Raw genomic sequence first — 21,814 nt, forward strand, 5'->3', positions numbered from 1 at the left:
TTTTCCTCAACATGAAATATTGTCATTAAAAATATTATAATTATATAATAAAGAGTTCTCTACATGACTAATCGGGATCACGCAAGCATACAAAAATGTTAATCAGACACGTACTGGACCACCCCTTAAAACAACTTTTTCGGTACACTGGATTTCTGCGAATTCATCTTAGTAAAACAAAATTGAAGGGCAAAACAGCTGAATAATAAATTACGGTAACTAAATATAGTAAACTTCTTCCAAATCCACCACTCTAGTCGTCATCGGCAAATGTGGTCTTTTTTCCTGAACAGAGGAAAATCAAAATCATCAGAAATTGACATGGAAAAAAAACAACAGATTCAGATTGAGGAGAATAAATTGCATTGATGCATATAATCAATCAAAAGCTAAAATGGTAACATAATAAACAATATTCATTCAGCAAAAACTATTAGGTTATAGAATGTTGAAACTTAAGTATCCATCAAATCCTTAACTCTCAGTCCTCAAAACGTAAGGCAACAATCAATGTCCGAAAAAATCAGAGCAATGGAAAGGAAATAGTTGCATACCTTCTGCAGCAAATGTCGGTTTATTTCCAAAACCCCTTCCCCCACCTCTTCCTCGACCACCTCTGCCTCGATCACTACCACCCCTTCCACCACCAAATCGGCCACCACCACTCCTTCCTCCAAATCGACCACCTTCATTACTCCTACCTCCAAATCGACCGCCACCTCTTCCACCACCTGAACCAAAGCCATCTCTAGGTTTGGCTTCTTCAACTGAGAGGTAATAACCACCAGCAAGTTCAGTTTCATTGAGTTCTAGAGCTTTTTTCATGCTAGAAGAATCCTTGAAGTCGATATAGGCAAAACTGTAAATTACACCTGGTGTCAGTTTGCTAAACTCAAAGCAACACGTAACAATCATTTTGAGCATCCAACTTGAGAAACAAAAGGATGCACAAAAAACTGAAATAGCAAATCTTTCACTAAAAATAAACGAGAAAGAATTTGAAGAAACAAACCCTTTAGGATATCCAGACTCGAAATCTTTTGGGATTGACACCCTCGAGATCTCCCCGCAGGCACCAAAATGCTCATTTAGGCTAGCTCTTACCTGCAACCACAATTTTGGCAGTATTCAAATACAAATTGCAAAAAGAAACACATGCAAGGGAAGCAGCAGCCAACATGATAGAAATAAAATTACCTCTTCTTCTCCAAGAGATTTATCAAAACCCCTTATGTATATAGTTTGGCCAGTTTGACGCTGACCACCTTTCTGGAAGGAATTGCTGAAATTGCAACAAGTATTACAATGGATAAAGAGAAGGAAATACGTGGAAGCAAGCCATGAAAGTGAGTAGAGAAAAAGGTTATAGAAGTAGATATGAGGCATGGGAGGGAAGGAGGAGATGATATAATAATTACCTGCCACCAGGGGTATATGCACCTCTTTCACGAGCTAAATCAAGCCTAACAGGACGATTCAACAACTCATGCTCATTCAATTCAAGAGCCTGCAAGTACAAAAACCAAAAGGATTATCAATACACAACCCCGATAAATCAACAAATACATAATTTAAACATCTTTTCAAAGCAAAAAGGGATGGAGGGTAATCAAACAATAGATTGCAGTGATGCATGTCAAACAACACTCTGGAGGAGAAAACAAATCAATAAAGCAATAGCAATTAGTTAACAGCATAGAAACAGCAAGGCAGTAGTTGGAAAAAAATAGCTTCAAAATGAATGAGAAAAGAAAAAGATATTTGAGGAGCAATAGCTTACACTTTGTGCTGCCTCTGCAGTAGCAAACTCAACATGTCCAAATCCTTTAAACCTCCCAGTATCGTCAACAGAAAAACGAACATCAACAACTTCTCCACAATCTTTGAAAAACTCCTCACTGAACAACAATAACATGACATCGTAAGAAAAAGAATACACTATAAACAAGGAAATATAAGAGATACAATACATACACGTCAGATCGTTGCACACTAAATGACAGATTTCCAACAAATAGTGTCTTTGATCCACCTGTTGCAGCACTAGGTGTAGAAGGGGTTTTAGGCTGCAAAGCAAAGATATATCACCATCAAAGATATTAGAATATTTAAAAAGAACAAAAAAATGAGACCAGTAACATACAACTTTCTTTGCTGAGTCAGCATCAACCATCTCCACATCCTTAGCCTGTTTCACAAGAGGAAAATACATTTAGTGCCCAATCACAAGACAAAGCAAAACAAGCCTTCAAACAGCTATATTAAAATACAAAGAGAGATCCTTACACTTTTCTGAGGAGTTTTAGAAGGTTTCTCTTCTTCCTCATCACTGTCATCCGAACTATCACTGCTTTCTTTTGAAACTTTCACAGGCTGCAGTGAATAGCAAAAGAAATTGAACACAGCAAAATAACAAACAATGGTTCACATAGTATAAAATATTTTAAAAAAAAACACGTGTCTTAAAGTACGTAATTCAGATATCTAAATTGAGAAATTCAAGTTGAATATAATGGAAGAGAGAACAGTAGCAAATTAACACTACATAATACAAGTAGGAAACTAAGGCCCAGAAAGAAAAGTTGATCACGTAATAACTCTAGATATCAAGACAGACCTTTTTTGGCTCATCATCACTTTCATCAGAGCTCTCTTCTTCATCAACATCCATTTTTCCCTGTTATAGAGAAGTGAGTCTTTTCAACAAACAGCAAAAGTTTTCCTATTAACTAAAATTTTTAAGTTATTACTATCACCAGTCATGATCTTCCACAATTCTCAATCGACAAAGGATAATATTAACAATAATGAATCCATAACATAAGCTTGTAAAACATGCCACATTAATTAAAATTAATATTAATATCTATATACACTTCAATGTTAGATCAAGTGTATACGGTGAATTACCTGACCGGAGCTTTTAGCCGTTTTCTGTACCAATACAATGAATAAAAAATGAGAAAGTAATTCAAATAATAGTGAAGCAATACATAAATAAGGTAAAGACAAATTACAACAGTAGTACAAGAAGATAAAACAAACACACACCTTTTCATCCTCAGATTCACTATCAGATGAGTCCTGTAAATTAAGATTGGAAACACATTTAATGTAAAAGGACAAAACATTAACAAGTAAATATGGGAATCAAGAATAAACCAACTAACCTCTTCCTCATCCGACTCACTCTCACTAGAACTACTAGACTTCTTGGCAGGCTTTGGCTCAGGTGCTGACTTGGCATTGGAAACAGTCTTGGGAGCAGTTTTCTGTAACACCAAAAGGTTAACTATTGTCATACAATGATACAATGGTACCTTAATACAAATACCAACCAAGTTAGGGATAAAAAATCTAATTAAGCACATTTTGAGAGCACGTAGGACCTCATGGTACAAAAGGGAGCTTCAACTCAAAAGGACAACTAAGAATTTATTAAAAACAATCAACAAACTATAATATTTACCTTCTCATCTTTGGAGCTGCTATCATCAGAATCTGAACTGTCACTGTCATCATTCTTCTTAGCTATAGCAGAAGGCTTGGATGCCGCATTTGCAGTCGGTTTTGCACCCTAAATGACATAAATGATACAATACATTCCAGAAGTTATTTACAATTAAGTGAACAGGTTTATCCCCTAAAGAGTAAAGACTGTGTACACAAAGTTACATTTTCTTCTTCATCAGAGCTTTCACTTGAATCATCATCTGAACTTTCAGTTGTCTCAACTTTCTTACTTGGAACTGCAGATGATTTGGCTACAGGTTTTTTCTTATCCTGGAACAAAAATTTATACATGAGCATCAGAGTGCATTAAAAGAATAATTAGAGCATGGGACAAAATAAAAATAATAAGACTTACTTCTTCATCAGAGCTACTATCAGAGGATGACTCTGTTTCAACCTTCTTAGCAGGCACCTTTTTGGTTGATTTTGCTTTCTGGATGATTCCAACATCCAATTCCTCAATTATTATTTTATCCAAGAAAAAGATAATCATTAAACAGATATGTTAAGTGAGTTTTTTTTTTTACCTTTTCCTCCTCAGAGCCGCTGTCCTCAGACTCGGAGCTTTCACTTGGTTTCTTTGCAGAAGCAGATCCATTCTTAACCACAGCAGGCAGCACCTTGGATTTGGGCACCTTTGAACAAAGAAAGAAAAATAAATAGGCATCCTAGCTAACAATAAAACATATACCAAAGGTTAACATGAGGTACTGTTTAACAATCCCTTAAGATTTACTCACTTCATCCTCATCGGAGTCATCATCTGACGATTCAGAACTTGAAGAGGAAGCTGGCTTGACTTTCTTAGCTGGAGCAACATTTTTTGCAGCCTGACTTTTTGGAGGAGCCTTTGCTGCAGGTTTCTGAGCACAATAAAAGAGGGAAGATCAGATGCAAGAAAAATGGGACAATTTTACACCCTAAAATAATAATTTGTCATAACGGTAAATGCCAGTGCCGTACCTCATCTTCAGACTCTGAAGCAGAATCATCAGAGCTAGAACTACTAGCTGGCTTGGCTTTCTTTGCAGGGGAGCTTAAAGTGCCGTTCTTAGCAGGCTTCTTCTTTGAAGCAACAGCAACTTTGGTAGCAGGTTTCTGATCCCAAAACAGTTAGCAACGAGATAAGCACAAGAAAACAAAGCAACAATATTTACACTGACATAAAACTTAATTTTATTCATATCCAATACCTCATCTTCAGAATCTGAAGAAGAATCATCTGAACTACTTTCCTCCTTTTTCTTCTGCACCTTCACTTCCTTCTTTTGCTTCTGAGCAGCCTCTTCTATCTTCTGTTTCTTTAAACTAACTTGCTTCTCAAGTTCCTCATCTGCCTGCCTCTTTCCTGTGATCAGAATCAGTCAACAGGGAAATCCAACAAAAAAGCAATGAGTAACGAAACTTCCAACCAAAAACCGACAACGATTGAAAGAAAAAAAAAAAAAAACTTCCAGTGAACAAATTCATAACATCAATACTCATATGCCTTAACCATACCAACACATATCAATGAAGCAAGTCTAAGCACGTTAGAGAGGTAAGTAACAAAAAAAACTCTTTATAAACCATGGACCAAAAGCAGCAAATCAAACTAAAAAAAAAAAAAAACCATCAATATCAAAACGTAATGACGAAGCAGCGACGTAGAGAGAATTTTCATACCCTTTTTGACAGGTGGAGCAGTCTCAACCTTCAAAGAAAAGAGCACACAACGCGTTAGTTATATCACGAGAGACGAATTGAAAGGAAATAGATATAGTGATAGAGAGAGAAAATACTTTGGAAGCTGATTTCTTGCTAGTCTTGGCCATTGTTGGAGGAGAAGAGAGAGTAATCGGCGAAGTTGGAGGAAGAAAAAAGGATGTTATGGAGGCTCTGCAAAACCCTACGTCTGATAGATTTTAGGGTTTTGGAGCAAAGAGAGAAGTGAATAAGGTTACGGCTGCTTCGTTTATAAATACGTGCGTCTCGCTGCGTATTCGGTGAAGGGGGTTAGGGTTTTGAAACTGGCTTAATGTTTGTGGCAACTGGCGGCCAAAGCTGTGCGTTTTACTCTGTCTAAATGAGAGGAGTTAGATATTTTTCCTCCAAGTCAGCATATTGGCCCACATGCTTGGTGGCTTTTATATTCAGAAAATTATAAATTTATAATTATAACATAATCATATATTATATTAAGTAATTTGATCATTTTTAATTATTATTTTTATATTTTCATATAAATAATCATTATATTTTGTATTAATATTAAGGATTAAATTTTAATAAGGACTATGCTACACGTTTAAATATTTTTTATCCAAGTTTTATCCAAGTAGGTCAAATACCAATAAAAATATTTCTCATTAAAAAAATGTCATTACACGCGCTTTATCTTCTTCTCCTCCCCACGCTTCTTCTTCTTATTCTTCTTTCAAATACACACATACGTCGTCATCTTCTTCTTTCAAATTCACGTATACCTCCTGCTCCTCCTCTGCGCACGTAGATTCTTCTTCTGCTCCTCCTTCTTCTCTTCTTTTTCTTCTTTTTCTTCTCTTTTATTATCGTCATCACTAATAACACCAACATTTTTCTAATTGATTATTTTTTCAATTGAATTGAATGGAATGCAATTGTTAAATTGAATTGATAATCTCTAAATTGTAGGCAGAGGTGTTTCGAATTTGATTTTATATAATGGGTTATGTTTTGTTCATTCAGTACTATACAATTGTTTCACCATGAGTATGTGTTCGGTTCATTAAGCAGAAAGCTGTTTGAATTTGATTTTATATAACGGATTATGTTACATTTATTCAGTAATATACAATTGTTTTACCATAATAACGGATTATGTTCATTAAGCAGAAAGCTGTTTGAATTTGAATTTATATAATGGATAATGTTCCATTCATTTAGTACTATATAATTGTTTCACCATAATAACATGTTCCGTTTATTTCTGTTCTGCACAATTCAAAACTATTTCTCATCACCTTCTACTGCTTCTTCACCAGGAAGAGAAAGAGGAAAAGAGGCAACAACAACGAAAGAATGAGTGAATGACGATAAGGAGAAAACACGTGAAGAAAAATGAACACGAAAAAGAAGGAGGAGGAAGAACGCGAAGAAGAAGGCGAAGAACAAGAAGACGCTCCGTAGGTAAACGAGCGTGAGAAGAAGAAGAAGAAGAAGAAGCGCGGGGGAGAAGAGAAGAAGTGTGAGGACAGAAAAAAGCGGAAAAAATACGTCACCTAAATTTACTTTGATAAATTTGGATGTCAAAATTGTTTGAACGTGAATAATATCTCTTTTAATAAACACTAAAAATAAAAATATTATATATATGTATTTGTATGATCAAAAGTAATTACATTTAATATTTATCATACAAATAATTATTTAAAATAAGTAAACATTATTTATAATTTGATTATTATATTTTAATTATAAACGGATAAAAATTCAAATATATATATATATATATATATATATATATATATATAAACAACTCAAAAAAAGCAACCCATCTAAATTTGCAGAGAATTAGAGCAAAATTATAATAACAAAAAAACCATAAACAACTAAAAAAAAAGGATTAAGTGTAACCAACTAACCAAGTTTTATTAAAAGAAAAGAATAAATAGGTCTCTGATTTTTTTTTTTTTGTAAATATATTTTTTTTTCATCGTTTGAAAATATTTTTAAATCTTTGACCTCTTTAAAAGTTAGACATATATGGTGCTTTCTATAGTGCCTAAATTTTATACATAGAATTAAAAAAAAAAGAGTGAATTTCATCTTCTTTTATCTCTACTTTTAGACAATTTAGACACAAAAATTATAAACATCAAAGAACTTTTCTATATATATATATATATATATAGATCATTCCATTCATATGGTCCATTAGATCCAATGAAAAAGTCTGATGTAACTTCCGTTGTGCTCAGCGACGGATTCACTCATGTGGTGTGGGGCAAGCGCCTCCACTACAATTTGGAATTTTATTGAATAGTATATAATAATAATATTTATTTGCCCCCACTAAATTATTAAATTTGACCCCACAATAATATTTTATTCAACTTTCGACACTTGATAGCCAATTTGAAAACTTCATATTAGATGTCCATTATAATGATTAATTTTCAAATTTAAATAAGATTGGTGTTTTTTATTAGAGGTCGACTCGAAAGAATATTATCTATTCATTTGTGTTTCTTCTTTTAAAATTAGCTTTAGTTTTTTTCATAATAACTACACTAATTGAATGAACTTTTTCAACTATGAATAGCATCAAGAGCTAATTTGTATGAAAGTTAAATTTTAAAGGATTGTTTAACGACATATACAAAAAAAAAGACATTTTAATTATATTGTCAAGGTTTCAATATATGAAATATAAAAAATTAATTTTAAATTATATGTTATTATTTAAATTACTATTTTAGTATTTTAATTTGTAATTATATATTTTGAAACCTAATCATATTTTACAATAACAAAATATAATTATAACAACAGTTATACTACGTATACATAAAATAATCATTTGTACAGAATAAATCTTAAAATATAAATTTTGAAATACAAAATATATATTAAAAATAAGTTAAATGATATATGTATTTATACACAAATTTATAATAGATAATTTGATAGCTAATTTTTTATTTTAACGTAATATTTTTATTATAAAAATTATTATAATGTTATATATATTTTGCTCCTACTATCAAAATTTTTTGGATCATTGTGCTAACTTAGCTATTACACATGCACACGTGGAGGGAAAGTTTTCAAAACGGGACAAATTAGTTAATTTTCAAAATAACGTCGTTTTAATGTAGGGGTTCAAAACTTCTCTATGTCTTTCTATGTTTGGATCTTCCTCTCTCTCACTCTTAGCTACCTTTTCCTATCTCTTGGAATTTCGCTTCCTATTATCATCACTATCTCAAGTCTCCCTCTCTTTTTCTAGCTCAGCACTCTCGCTAATTAATTAGTTCGTGAAATTAATGAATGTATTTTGTGTTAGTTGAATTTGATGTTATTGTGTCATGAATCATTCAAAATTCAAGAGATTATTCATGGTGAATGAACTATAATCACTGTTTTGATTCAATGGATTTAATTTTAATATCTATTTGCTTTATTTTGATTTGGTAAGAATGTTTATTATTATTATTTGAAGAAGAACAATAAGAAAGGGTGAAAGAGGTGGACGAAAAATAAAAATGGTGGTATGTGAGTGAAGGTAGAAGAAAGAAGAAAAAGATTTATATGTCTTATTATTTTGAAGAAAAGGGACTAATTTGTGCTGTTTCAAAAACTGTCCCTCTACATGTGTATTCATAACAGTCAGGTCAGTACAACGGAAGTCACATCATATTTTTTTGTTGGAGTCTGACAAACCCATATAAATGAAAGAATATATATGTCTAACTTTTAAAGAAGTCAATGAATTAAAAATATTTTCAAATGATGAAGAACAAAAATATATACAGAACAAAAGATTAGATATCTATTTATTCTTTTCTCTTTTACTAATATATTTTCACAATTATTTTCTTCTCTAAATACATGATTAAGCAACATGTTCAAATCCTTCTCAAACAATGACTAGATAGCTGCAACAAGAGTGAATGCTGCATCGGAGTTGTTCAAATCGCTTTGGTAGATGTTCAAAGTAATAATGGAGTCTACTTCGACTTGAACTTTGTGATATCTTTTTTGGGATGCAATTAAAAGCCTAAGGAATATACTCTAAAGTTCAATTAGAGTGAGAAAGTAAGTTTCTAAACTTAAACTAAAAAATTTCAATAAAATTCTCCTAAAGATCTTAAAAGATGCAACCGAAAATTGTTGAACTAGATTCACTAACCGAGTCATTCGTATTGATCTTGATCCAAAATTTTGGTGGGAGAACCAAGCTATGTTAATAAAAGAGAACTCTGTCATAAGGAAATTATTCTTTCTAACACACTTCACTACAAAATATACCTTAACCAGCCTCAAGTTTAGACGGAGGCAAGAATCACGACTATAACTTAATCTTTAAAAAATTCGATGGTTTCAATGGCGCCAAAGAATTCGTCAAGTGATTGAAAAGAAAAGAGATCACGAAATCCCATTAAGAATGCGAGTAACTTCTTTTAAATTGATACCAACCCATTTTGAGAAAGGGGTCTAGAAAGTTTGAAAGAAGTTACTAATGTTAGTACTTAGGGGTGGCAAATGGACCTAAACCCGCCGGACCGACCCGCGTAACCCGTCAAAAAATGCGGGTTGGGCTGGAAAATTGGGACTGCCAAATAGCAAAAGCCCGCTTAATCCGCACCGCTTAAACCGTGGATTTTGGCGGGCTTTGGTGAGGCGGGGCGGCTTCCTCGCCGGGCTTAGTATTTTTTTAACCTTGGGTATTTTTACAATTTTTTTTACCAAAATCCAACTTCCCCCAACCCAACTTACAAGAGAATGAAGATGAAAATTGAGTGTTTTAGATTATGTTTGTTTTGTTTTAGAGACAATATTGTTAATTATGTTTTGGATTATGTTTATTTTGCTTTGAAAACAATATTTATAATTACAAAGACTTTAATGTTTGTGAATACAAAAATTATAATTTGTTTTACTTTTAGAAATTATAGAGAAAAACCCAAATCAGCTCCTGACAATTACCTCGAAAGACAACGAGGCCCCTAACAAAAAAAAATTCCAATCCGGCCCCTGACAAAAAAAATAAACCCAACCCGGCCCTGACAATTACTTCGAAAGGACAACGAGGCCCCTGTGCCAAAAAAAATAAATGTTATTTTTTTTGGCACAGGGGCTAATCTGTCCCAAAAAAAATTTATCAGGGGCTGGATTGGGTGTTTTTTTTTCTTGGGGGCCTCGTTGTCCTTTCGAGATAATTGTCAGGGGCCAGATGGAGTATTCACTCGAAATTATAATAGTTAAAAGTAAAAAACAAAAAATATTTTTTTATATCTTTATATATATTATTTAATAGTTAAAAGTAAAAAAAAAAAAAGAGGATATTTAGCGGGCTAAGCCCGCCAGCCCGCCATTAAGCGGGGCGGACTGGGATTCTGGGACCGCCTCACTAGGCGGGACGGGGCAGGCTTCTGGCGCAGGGGGCCTTCCCCACTTGCCACCCCTACTAGTACTTATCTAAATATTCTTCGCAACTGAATCGTAATAAAGAACATAAAACACCGATTCATCTTCATCCACACACTACACACAAACCACAATCGGCCCATTGGCTATATGTCTCACAAGTCATAACTCCTTCCTAATTTGTGAGGAGAGTATTATCACTAATTAACCACATAAAAAGACTTATCTTGAGGACACTGCATCTTCTAAAAATGCTTAAAAACACTATTGTAACTCCAACGACCATAACTTGCACAAGTCTCATGAAGCAGATTTACAGCTAAACATACCTAAAGCTTCCAAAAACCAAACAATGCAATCCATCAAACACAATTGAGAGGCTCTCAAGGAATGAATAAGACTCAATATGTCCAGAGAAAGGATTTGGCTTAGGAAATCAAAATTCCAACCTCTATTGGCAGTGGCAATATCTATTTCTATTAAATCCACCAAATAATCAACATTATTAATATCCACAAGGCCTAACAGATTGTTAACACAAGGGATCCGATGATCTTTCTAAACAGAATTTGTTGATCATCACAAATTCTCCAAATAAGATTTTGGCATAACTTACCTTAAATTTGGTAAATTCCTTGCCAAGTACTACAGGATGGGGAATGCTTTTTCTAACCATTGAGCTTTAGAGAAATGCAATTCAAGCTATATCCGAAGTCATTATATTTCACTCAATCATGAAAAAAGTAAGGAGAAATGTTAGAGGATTATCAGAATTTATTGTTTTTAGTTATTAATTAGTCATTAATGTTTAAAAGTATGAGATAAAATATATTATTGGATTACTAGACTAAAAGAATTGAGTTGATAGCTAAATGATGGTAAAAAATAATAAATTCTGATAGCCCCTATCATTTTTTATGCCGAAATATTTGGAGTAGGAAGCATATCTTCTGATCGAATATTATATTAGAATAAAACTCTACATCCAAGCAAAATACTTAACCAAGTCTAACCAAGTTGTTATAACAAATTTTCAAAGCACGCGCATCCTTCTCCTTCTCATTCTCTATTTTTTTTTCTCCTTCTCCTCCTTGCCTTTCTTCTTCCAAATTCGCGCAGGTTCTTCTTCTTCTCTTCTTCTCCTTCTTCTTCTTTTTCTTTTCCTTTTTCGTTATCGTCATCACCAATAATACCAACATTTTGCTAACATCTTTATTAGTTCTGATTTTATCTGATACCATCATTAAATAATTTCAGTTCATTTCTTAGTTTATCTCAGTTTATTTGTGTGTTAATTAAGGTTCACTTGATGCTCTTGATAAGTATTGACTAAATTTTGTATTCTTTAAGTAAATTTTTAACTGTTTGTTCTAATTTGAATCGAATTCGGTTCATTTGTGAATTGAGTTAGGTTTACTTGATACTACTTTTAAGTATTCACCAAATCTGTTATTCCTTAAGAAATTTGGTTCATCTCTTAGTTTAATTGAGTTTATTTACATGCAAAAATGAATTGAAATGTACTTTTCTTACTGATTGAATGTTTATCACTTTTTGTTCAAATCTGAACCGAATTCGGTTCATTTGTGAAGTGAGTTAAGTTCACTTGGTATTACTGTTAAGTATTTACCAAATCTGAACCAAATTTGATTTATTTTTGGATCCAAATGAATCTCAAATAAAATGAGGAAAAGAAAAAAAATGCAACAACACAGCAACAATAAAAGAATGACGATTGAGAGAAAATACGCGAAGAAGAAGAGGGAACGCTAAAAGAAGAAGGAGAAAGACGAAGAAGAAGAAGGAAGAATGCGAAGAAGAAGAAGGAATGCAAAGACAAAGAAGGGGAAAGCGAAGAAGAAGAAGAAAGAACGTGAAGGCGAAGACGAAGACGAAGAAGCGTTATTGAAACGCGCGTGTGTACACGCGGTTGTAATGAAAGTGGTTATTGTTAAATTTGGGTCTACTTGGTTGGACTTGGATATAAAAATGCTTGGATGTGTAATTAAGCTCATGATATTATTGATCTAAGTTGTTATAGATTTAGTCAAAATTTGAAATTGCATAATATTTTGCTTTGTAGTATATTTAAGAATTCAACTTTTAATCATTTAACTTACTTTATTTGGAATAGTAACAATAGTAACGGTGCATTAGCCTAGTAACAAATATTTTTAAAATTAACTTGATTTGAATAAATTAAATTAAAAATAAATAATTGCATTTGTAATTAATTATATAAAATTAACTCCGCATATGTTACACTTGCAGTACATAGCCAGTTCCAAGCTCAGATAAAGGAGAAGGGCTGTGTTAGGTTTTCGACAACCAACATAAAAACTTAGTCGAATCTTCATGACATGAATCAAAGACGTTATTGCACTAAAGCTAGGTCGTTGCCCGGAAGTAACGCGCTGTATGGCTCGAGTATAGTGTCAAATGAGCAAGAGCCGCTGCATCGGTGTCCGGATGTAGTGTTAAATGAGTAAGGATTTCTGCGTTTCCGTGAACGGACAAGGGTAAATAAGCTAGTTCACAAAGTAAAAGGTAAAGGTCGGAGTGACAGAAGGTTGAGATTTGGGACATGGAACATAAGCATCCTAACAGGAAAATCTATGGAGATGGTGGACACCATAACAAGGAGGAAGATTAACATTATGTGCCTACAAGAAACAAAATGGGTTGTTGCGAAGAATAGGGAGTTGGATACTTCCGGATTCAAACTTTGGTATACAGGAAAAGTATAGAATAGTAATGAGGTAGGTATTATTGTGGATAAGCAGTGGAAGAATGACGTAGTGGATGTCAAGAGGGTGGGAGATCGGATCATCTCTATTAAACTTGTGGTGGAGGGAGGTACTTTTCATGTGATTAGTGCCTATGCACCGCAAGTGGGTTCGGACGAACAATACAAAATAATGTTTTAGGAGGATTTAGAGAGTTTGGTCCAAGACATACCTTCGAAAGATAAGATTTTCTTAAGAGAAGATTTAAATGGTCATGTTGGAAAAGAAGTGACTGGGTATGGAAGTATTCACGGAAGCTATGGTTTTGGGGTGATCAATGCCGATGATAAAACTATTTTGGACTTTTTCTCAACCTTTGACCTTCTAATTGCAAATACATGTTTTAAAAAGAGAGACAAATATCTTATAACCTACAAGAGTGGCATGACAAACTCTCAAATCGACTTCTTCTTGTTGAGGAGAGTCGACCAAAAATTTTGCATTAATTGTAAAATTATCTCGGGAGAGAGTTTAACAATACAACATAGGATGCTCGTCATGGATTTTCGCGTTGGGCAAAAGTTAAAGAAAAGACATTATACGAAGAACCCAAGGACGAGGTGGTAGCAGATGAAAAGTGAGGAACAAAGAAGTTTCTTAAGACGGGTAGGAGAAGAGGTAAAGTGGGACGGGAATAGAAGTGCGGAGGAGATGTGGAGAGAGATGGCAGAAGTTATCAGAAGAACAACAAAAGAAAGTTTTGGTGAATCTAAAGAGATAGGACCAAGAGACAAGAAATCCTAATGGTGGAATGCAAGTGTACAAGAAAAGATAAAGGTAAAAAGGGAGTATTTTAAAGAGTGGTCTTTGTGTCGCGATGCATAAAATTGGGAAAAATATAAGGCGGCTAAGAAAGAGACAAAAGTGGTTGTAAGTGAAGTAAAAAAATAGCATATGAGGGTCTCTACCAGTCTTTAGGCACGAAAGAAGGAAAAAAAAGTATATATAGAATCGTAAAGAGTCGTGAAAGAAGAATGAGAGATCTGAATCAGGTTAAGTGCATAAAGGATAAAGACGAAGAGGTGTTGGCTCAAGAGGAGAAGATTAATGAAAGGTGGAAGAGCTACTTCTACGAGTTATTTAATGAAGGGCATAAGACTCTTTCGAGCCTTGGTCGGTTATGTATAAGGGAAGAAGATCAAAACTTTTACTACTACTGAAGGATTCGAGACTTTGAGGTAAAAGAGGCTCTAAAGCAGATGAAAAATAGTAGGGCGGTAGGACCTAATAATATTCCAATTGAAGTTTGGAAGGGCCTTGGAGAAAAAGGTATCAATTGGTTAACCAAACTTTTTAATGAGATTTTAAGGTCAAAGAAGATGCCTGATGAGTGGAGAAAGAGCACCTTGATACCTATTAAGAAGAATAAGGGATATATACAAAGTTGCAAAAATTATAGAGGGATCAAACTCATGAGTCATACCATGAAGTTATGGGAAAAGGTGATAGAACGGAGGTTGAGAAAAGAGACACAAGTAATAGAGAACCAATTTGGTTTTATGCCAGGCAGATCCACCACCGAAGCAATATACCTGTTAAGAAAGATGATGGAGAGGTATCGTAGTAATAAAAGGGATCTACATACGGTGTTTATTGATTTGGAAAAAGCATACGATAGGGTACCAAGAGAGGTCTTATGAAAAGTTTTAGAAAAGAAGAGAGTAAGGATCGCATATATTCATGCAATTAAAGACATATATGATGGGGTCACAACAAGTGTGAAGACTCAAGGTGGTGTGACAGAGAAATTTTCTATTGGTATAGGATTACATCAGGGATCTTCCTTAACTTCATACATTTTCACATTAGCCTTTGAAGTACTCACTGAGTACATCCAAGAGTCTGTGCCATGGTGCATGCTTTTTGCCGATGATATCGTCCTTATAGGAGAGTTAAGAGAAGACCTAAATAAGAAGTTGGACTTATGGAGAGAAGCTCTAAAAGTGTATGGTCTGCGCATAAGCCGTAGCAAGACGGACTATATGGAATGTAAGTTCGATCTGCGAAGAAAAAACCCTAATATAGAGATGAAAATTGGAGAAAACATCATATGAAAAGTCCAAAGTTTTAAGTATCCTGGATGCATCATACAGGATAATGGAGAGATTGAACATGATGTAAATCATAGGATCCAAACAAGTTGGTCAAAATGGCGGAGTGCATTTGGTTTTATATGTAACAAAAAAGTGCCTTTAAAACTTAAAGGTAAATTCTATCACACTGCTATAAGACCGGCTATGCTTTATGATATAGAGTGTTGGACGGTCAAAAAGAAACACGAACATAAGCTAAGTGTGGTAGAGATGAAGATGTTGAGATGGATGAGCGATCATATGCGATTGGATAAAATAAGGAACAGAGATATAAGTGAGAGAGTTGGAGTAGCTTCCATTATGAAAAAGATGGTAGAATCGCGTCTCAGGTGATTTGGACATGTGAGAAGAAGATCGACAGAGCACCAAGTCAAGAAGGTGAATGAGATGGAGGATGGATAAGGGATGAAAGGCAGAGAAAGAGGTTGTTGTTGTAATTAATTATATAAAATTAAAACTGATTTATTATATAATATATCTTTTAATTACGCTATTATTAAATACAGAAATCCCAATTTTAACAATATACAATATATAGATAATAGATTACTTATTTCTACAATAAAATTCACTTGTCATTGTTGATTTGATATTAGTTACTTGAAATGGATCTAAAAAGACACAAGTTTAGTCCACTATATAGTTTCACCTGTGTACCAAATTAGGGGATCTACCATAAAGACGTAAAAAATGTCTTTTTTAAAGATATTTTTTAATAATTAAAATTTAACACATATAATTATTTAAATTATGTTATTTTTGTTAAAATTAGGTCAGATAAATTAATTTGATCGAAAAATAGTGAATCAAATTTTGAATTTGTCTAAATTAATATTATTTTTTATAAAAAATGACTATAATATCCCTATTATATAAAATGACTAAAATACTCTTATTATATATATTAATTTTGAGAATTCTAAATTCTAGCCATTTTCTTTTCCATCGTTATAGGGTTAGAATTTAAAATTTTTAATATATATATATATATATATATATATATATAATAGGGATATTGTAGTAATTTTTTTATAAAAAATATTAATTTATACCGATTTAAAATTTAATTTATTAATTTTTTACTAAATTAATTTGTCCAGTCTAATTTTAATAAAAATAATACAATTTAATTGATTATATGTGTTAAATTTTAATTTTTAAAAAACATCTTTAAAAAAAAGACGTTTTTGACATCTTTATCTAAGTGGCTCCCACCAAATTAAACTGAGTTTTCATATAGAAAAAGTATAGGTTACTAATATATTATCTGCCAACTTATTACCTACAATAATTAATTATTATATTTTAAATACATATATAAAAAAACACATCCAGAAAATATATCTATAAAGACACTTCTATTAAACACAGTCATAAAAAGACATTTTTAGTAGACACATCCACAAAGACACTTCCATTAAACACCGTTATAAATAAGAGTTGGTAGAAGTTGACAGAAATACTGTAACGTAGCGGGGTTGTTTCATATATTGATTGCTTGTAATAGCAGACTATACATTTCAATATATATATATATATTTTTTACTTTGTGTAGTAAGGTAATGATCTGACAGGTTGATATTAAAAATTTACAATCATGGAAGTAGCAGAAGTTTAACAGTCAAATTACAAGTATAAAAAAAAGGAAAAAAGAAACCCTTAATATGGCCGCTTAGGATATCAAATGTACTTTATACTTCCAATCCTCTCTACCAAAAATGATCAATGGAAGCTTTGAACACTGATCTTTGCTTGTGGTCCTTCTTGAACATAAACAAACATACACTCTGAGTCAGGATTCAAGACATTGAGCCATTGTGGAAGTTCATAAATGTTCTTCTCATTTGTTGGAGATAGACCCCATATAGATCCTGAGAGATTCTCAATCACCAACTTGAGATCTGTTATTGGCTCCAAAGAAGTGTTCTTGATTATCACTCTGTGGCGGTAATAAGTTGTAGCCCCAACAGTCCATGAGCTAGTAATTGAGTGAAGGAACTCAATTGGTGCACCTGTAACATAACCTTATCATTCCTCATTCATTGTTTGCAATTAAAAAACCAACCATGCTATACAAAGATAAAGAATCCGTCACCAAATCAGTCGCTCATATAAAATACATTGAAAATGAATTAACCAATACATATGTTTATACACAAATACATGAAGTAACTAATTTGTTTATTAAAAAAATATTGAAAGGTATGAAGCGGAGGGCATATATATATATATATATATATATATATAGGACCTTACCTTCTAATGTTTTAGACAATGATGTTTTCCATGAGCTTGTGGTATCTGTCAAGCCAATAGATGTTAGATTAATATAAATGACTATAAACATAAAAAAAAAGGTGAAGACTTAATTCTTTGATTTTGTCATAGTTTTATCATTCTTTTGTACAATGTTCTAATTCATCATCTATTTTGACTATGTTACTCACTTGGTGTTTTGTGGTGGGGAACTGATGATTCCTTATGGTAGTAACCTGTGACAATTAAGAAAAGTGCTTGGGGCTTTATAGAGGAATATGCAAACAATGAGTAGATTATTGCTTAGTGCAGAATATGCCTCACCTGAATTGCCATATAAACTCTGCAGTTTAGCAAAGATGCCTACAAGAGGAGCTGATCCTGAAAGCGTAGGCTCAGTTTGTTCATAATTTGATCTGTCATCAGAGAACTCATCATTTTTATCAGGACCACCCACAAGGGCACCATAGATTATGTTAGGATTCGGTTCGGCACGGTGATACCATGTCTCGAATCCTTGGATGCAGCCAACTTCAGACCTAATAGAAAAGATTGAAGCAATGGAAGCCCCTCTGTGGTGAACATGTACAGGATATTTTGGTCCAGATCCAACCAAGTAGCTCATACCCTCAGGGTTTTTGCCAAGGATGTAATCAGCCTGTGTCAACCAAATTCCAGAGTTTCAGTGGCAGAGTTAGCTGTGATATTGTTAATAGGACTTGAATGTTTTTGGTTCAATCAAGTAGTATTACAAAAAGTACAATTGTGTTACAAGGCCAGCAGAATTTATTATTTTCGACCAGCAGTTAGCTAACAAGTTTACAGATATCAAAAGAAAGTCCAAATGCACCAGCAAAGTGCTAGTATAAATATAAGAGTAAATGTCCTTTTCGGCCCCTAACCATTTGCCCGATTGACTTCCCATCTCCTAAGAAATCTAAATATCCAAATCGGTCCCTATCTACTTTGATATATGTAAGTTCCAGTCCCTGGTTAGGGACCGGAAAGGGCATTTACTCAAAGTAAATAAAGACTGGAATGTACATACATCAAAGTAGATAGGGACCGATTTGGATGTTTAGATTTCTCAGGGGTGGGAAGTCCATCGAACAAATGGTTAGGGACCGAAAATGGCATTTACTCTAAATATAATGAGTTTTTCTCAAACACGAATATAAGACATAACAGAACACTGGTAGGACAAAAATCCAATAGAATATAGTTATATGACATGCCTGTGATTTTGCAAAATTGAGGAGCTCCTGAGGCTGAACTTGTCCATCTGGACAAATAATCTGAGTTTTTGCATCTGATAGATACTTAGAGTAAGCAACCAAGAGAAATGCAGAAGAAGAAACATACTGCATGTTGTTCCATTCGCGCACGTATACTAGACCACCTATTAAGCAATGAATTCCATCAATAGAATGTATAAAAATCGCACCGCTTTTTAATTTTAGTGTTGTGGTTTTTTTATTTTTTTTAAATATGCAAATCCGAGGGTCAGAAAATTTTTTTTTTTATTTTAAAATTTTTTGAATATACAAATCTGTCTCTTAGATTTATGTTTAGTGCTGAAAATTTTTTTAAACATGCAAATCGGACCTCCAATTTGATTTACAATGAAAAAAATTTATTTCCACCCACAAATTTGAGGTTCCGTTTTCTTCTTGACCACAAATCGGACCTTAGGTTTTATACTCCAAACAAATCTGAGCCTCCGATTTGCGAATATTAGTTTTAAAAAAATTTCATCTCCATATCCATAAGAAACACACCACTTCTCCATAACTGGGCATAAGTCATAACACATTCTCGGTCTCCATAACTAAAAAAATTAGCTAAATGACTAAATCGCACACCTTATATGTACACATAAAGCAATAGTTAAAAATGATGTTACCCTTTAGTGACTAACCTGGAGTCTTCTGGACACTGTAACCATCATTCTTTTGCAAGGAAGCACAGGTAAAATAATCTGCCTTGGCTTGGTACTGCTTTAGTGTAGAGGCATATGAACCAGCCTTTCCTTCTAGTAACACCTGCAAATTGGATTCAACTATTTATTTGCATGTTTCTATTGAACTATAATTGGTACACACATTTGCATGTTAGAACTATCATAAAACAGCCCCTCACGCAAGAGTATTTTTTTTACAGTTTGAGTGAATTTTGCATAGGTTTTTTAAATTTTTTTTGTCTTATGCTGAAATATTTTTTTTCCAAGTCCAAGAAGGATCGGATTTTTTACCTTTTGGTCATAGAAGCTCTAATATAATGTCACGAAATCACTGTTCTAAAAACTTAAGCTAATAGAAAGAAATACATGAATAGTTATACATCTAACAAGAAGAAAATAGGGAAGGAAAAGATTATTCTAGTGGTTGATTACCTTCGACAAGAGGATTTGTACACCGGCATATTTATTGTCCCAAGAGAACTCCTTCACTGCCCAGCCAGTTCCACCCATGTACACAGCATTGTCCACTACATACTTTAGGTAGTATTCATCATCAGTTGCTTGATGCAACCATGCTGCAGCCCATAATAGTTCATCCTTCACATCAAAAGGTTATTTGATTTAGGCTTGTGCATTGTAAGACACAAATAGGACTATAAAGACAGAAAATAGAGAAAAAAATTGTTTACTCACTGAGTAACCGGAAGAAGTGTAGAATTGCTGAGCACTAGTTATGGAATCATCATATAGACCTCTGAACCTATCTGCAAATGTGAAGAGCTGCCACAAAATATATACAATAACATCAATAAAGCTCCTTTGATGATTGATCAAACAACTTTTAAATGTTGCATCTTGTATTCCTTTCAAGTGTATAAGTGATTTTGGTTACCTGTTTTGCATGAATTAGGAGAAGACTAGAGTAAGAAGAGTTGTAGGGCTTGAAGGCTATGGATGCTGCAGCCAATGCAGCTGCAGTTTCACCAGCAATATCAGAGCCAGGATGCTCTTCATCAACTTTATAGGCAGTTCTTGAAGTTGTCATGTCTTCAGCACGCTCCCAGCAATAGTGATCCGAGGCTCCATCCCCCACCTGAAATTCCCATGGCAAACCAAAATTCAAAAGCATGTAGTTGTCTTCGTGGAAAGTTGTTAGTTGAGAATCGTGAAATGATTTAACATGTTTGACTAAATTGTTATCTAATAGTTCTCAACTATGAATTTTACATGAAGACAACTGCATACGAGTCTTCACCTATAAACGATGCTATGAAATAATTGAAATAATAGTTTGATCTTAACAACAAAACTTGTGTTACAAGTAATTTAGCATCCAAAATTTTATAACCGAACAACAAACAATAGAAACTATCAGTAGCAGTTTACCTGTCCCCAAAGAACATTAGGCTGAGGATGTGCTTTGAGGAAGTAATCAGTTCCCCATTTAATGGCCCACAAAGTGTGTCCCATTTGGTTCAAGTCAGTGATCTCTTTTCTGAACTCAATGGCTCCCCATGCAAGCATTGTCACACTATATGCCATTGGCAGCCCAAACTTCACATGATCCCCAGCATCATAGTACCCTCCCACAAGGTCCACCTGAAAAACATAAACGACCATAATATAAAACATTTAACACAAACAAAATCCATAGTGGGGCTCAAAAATACTAAAATCATTTCATGGGGACAACTCACTCCTTGTGAAAGTCCATCATTGAGGCCAGAATCACCGCGCCACTTGACTCGCTGCTGAGGTGGCAATTTACCAGACCTTTGGGCTTCAAAGAACATCAAGCTCTTGTCAACAGCATCACCATAGTTGAAGCTTGAGGAGTAGGCTAAGCTTGCCCCTAAAAATAAGCCCAAGTGCAACAGTAGTAGTGTTATGATGCATAAAGAGATGTTCATGATGGTTAGAAATGAGAAAGAGAACTGCTGTGACCAAATGAATGAACCAACAATGTTTCTTTCTTGCTTGTACCCTTATGCATGCATTGCAAATACATGACAGTTTCTTATATATATAATATAACACAACAAAGAAGAAAGAAAGAAAGAAGAATCATTAATCAAGATCAAGGGATTTGAGGCTAT

The 21,814-nt window shown here is 33.7% G+C and overlaps 2 protein-coding genes across 2 annotated transcripts; both read right to left on the reverse strand.

Moving 5' to 3' along the window:
- Positions 1-5,610, reverse strand: LOC107628717 (uncharacterized). The gene is made up of 22 exons (XM_016331294.3): positions 5,295-5,610; positions 5,179-5,206; positions 4,707-4,861; positions 4,477-4,611; positions 4,254-4,376; positions 4,041-4,148; positions 3,869-3,946; positions 3,676-3,783; positions 3,470-3,577; positions 3,171-3,272; positions 3,052-3,084; positions 2,911-2,934; positions 2,618-2,677; positions 2,287-2,373; positions 2,144-2,188; positions 1,975-2,066; positions 1,781-1,898; positions 1,419-1,507; positions 1,198-1,282; positions 1,013-1,104; positions 555-859; positions 1-285 (listed from the first exon to the last, which is right to left on the reverse strand). Exons 1-22 carry the CDS (start codon positions 5,325-5,327, stop codon positions 254-256), a joined length of 2,040 nt encoding a protein of 679 aa, XP_016186780.1. The 5' UTR covers positions 5,328-5,610; the 3' UTR covers positions 1-253.
- Positions 5,611-17,040: 11,430 nt separating this feature from the next.
- Positions 17,041-21,711, reverse strand: GH9C1 (glycosyl hydrolase 9C1). The gene is made up of 11 exons (XM_088508855.1): positions 21,416-21,711; positions 21,105-21,317; positions 20,611-20,811; positions 20,412-20,498; positions 20,151-20,315; positions 19,677-19,800; positions 18,994-19,157; positions 18,083-18,416; positions 17,950-17,994; positions 17,759-17,803; positions 17,041-17,514 (listed from the first exon to the last, which is right to left on the reverse strand). Exons 1-11 carry the CDS (start codon positions 21,626-21,628, stop codon positions 17,225-17,227), a joined length of 1,881 nt encoding a protein of 626 aa, XP_088364981.1. The 5' UTR covers positions 21,629-21,711; the 3' UTR covers positions 17,041-17,224.
- Positions 21,712-21,814: the final 103 nt, after the last annotated feature.

This window comes from Arachis ipaensis, chromosome B3, assembly GCF_059453495.1.
Source record: "Arachis ipaensis isolate K30076 ecotype BB chromosome B3, ASM5945349v1, whole genome shotgun sequence".
In the NCBI taxonomy this organism is placed as follows: Eukaryota; Viridiplantae; Streptophyta; class Magnoliopsida; order Fabales; family Fabaceae; genus Arachis; species Arachis ipaensis.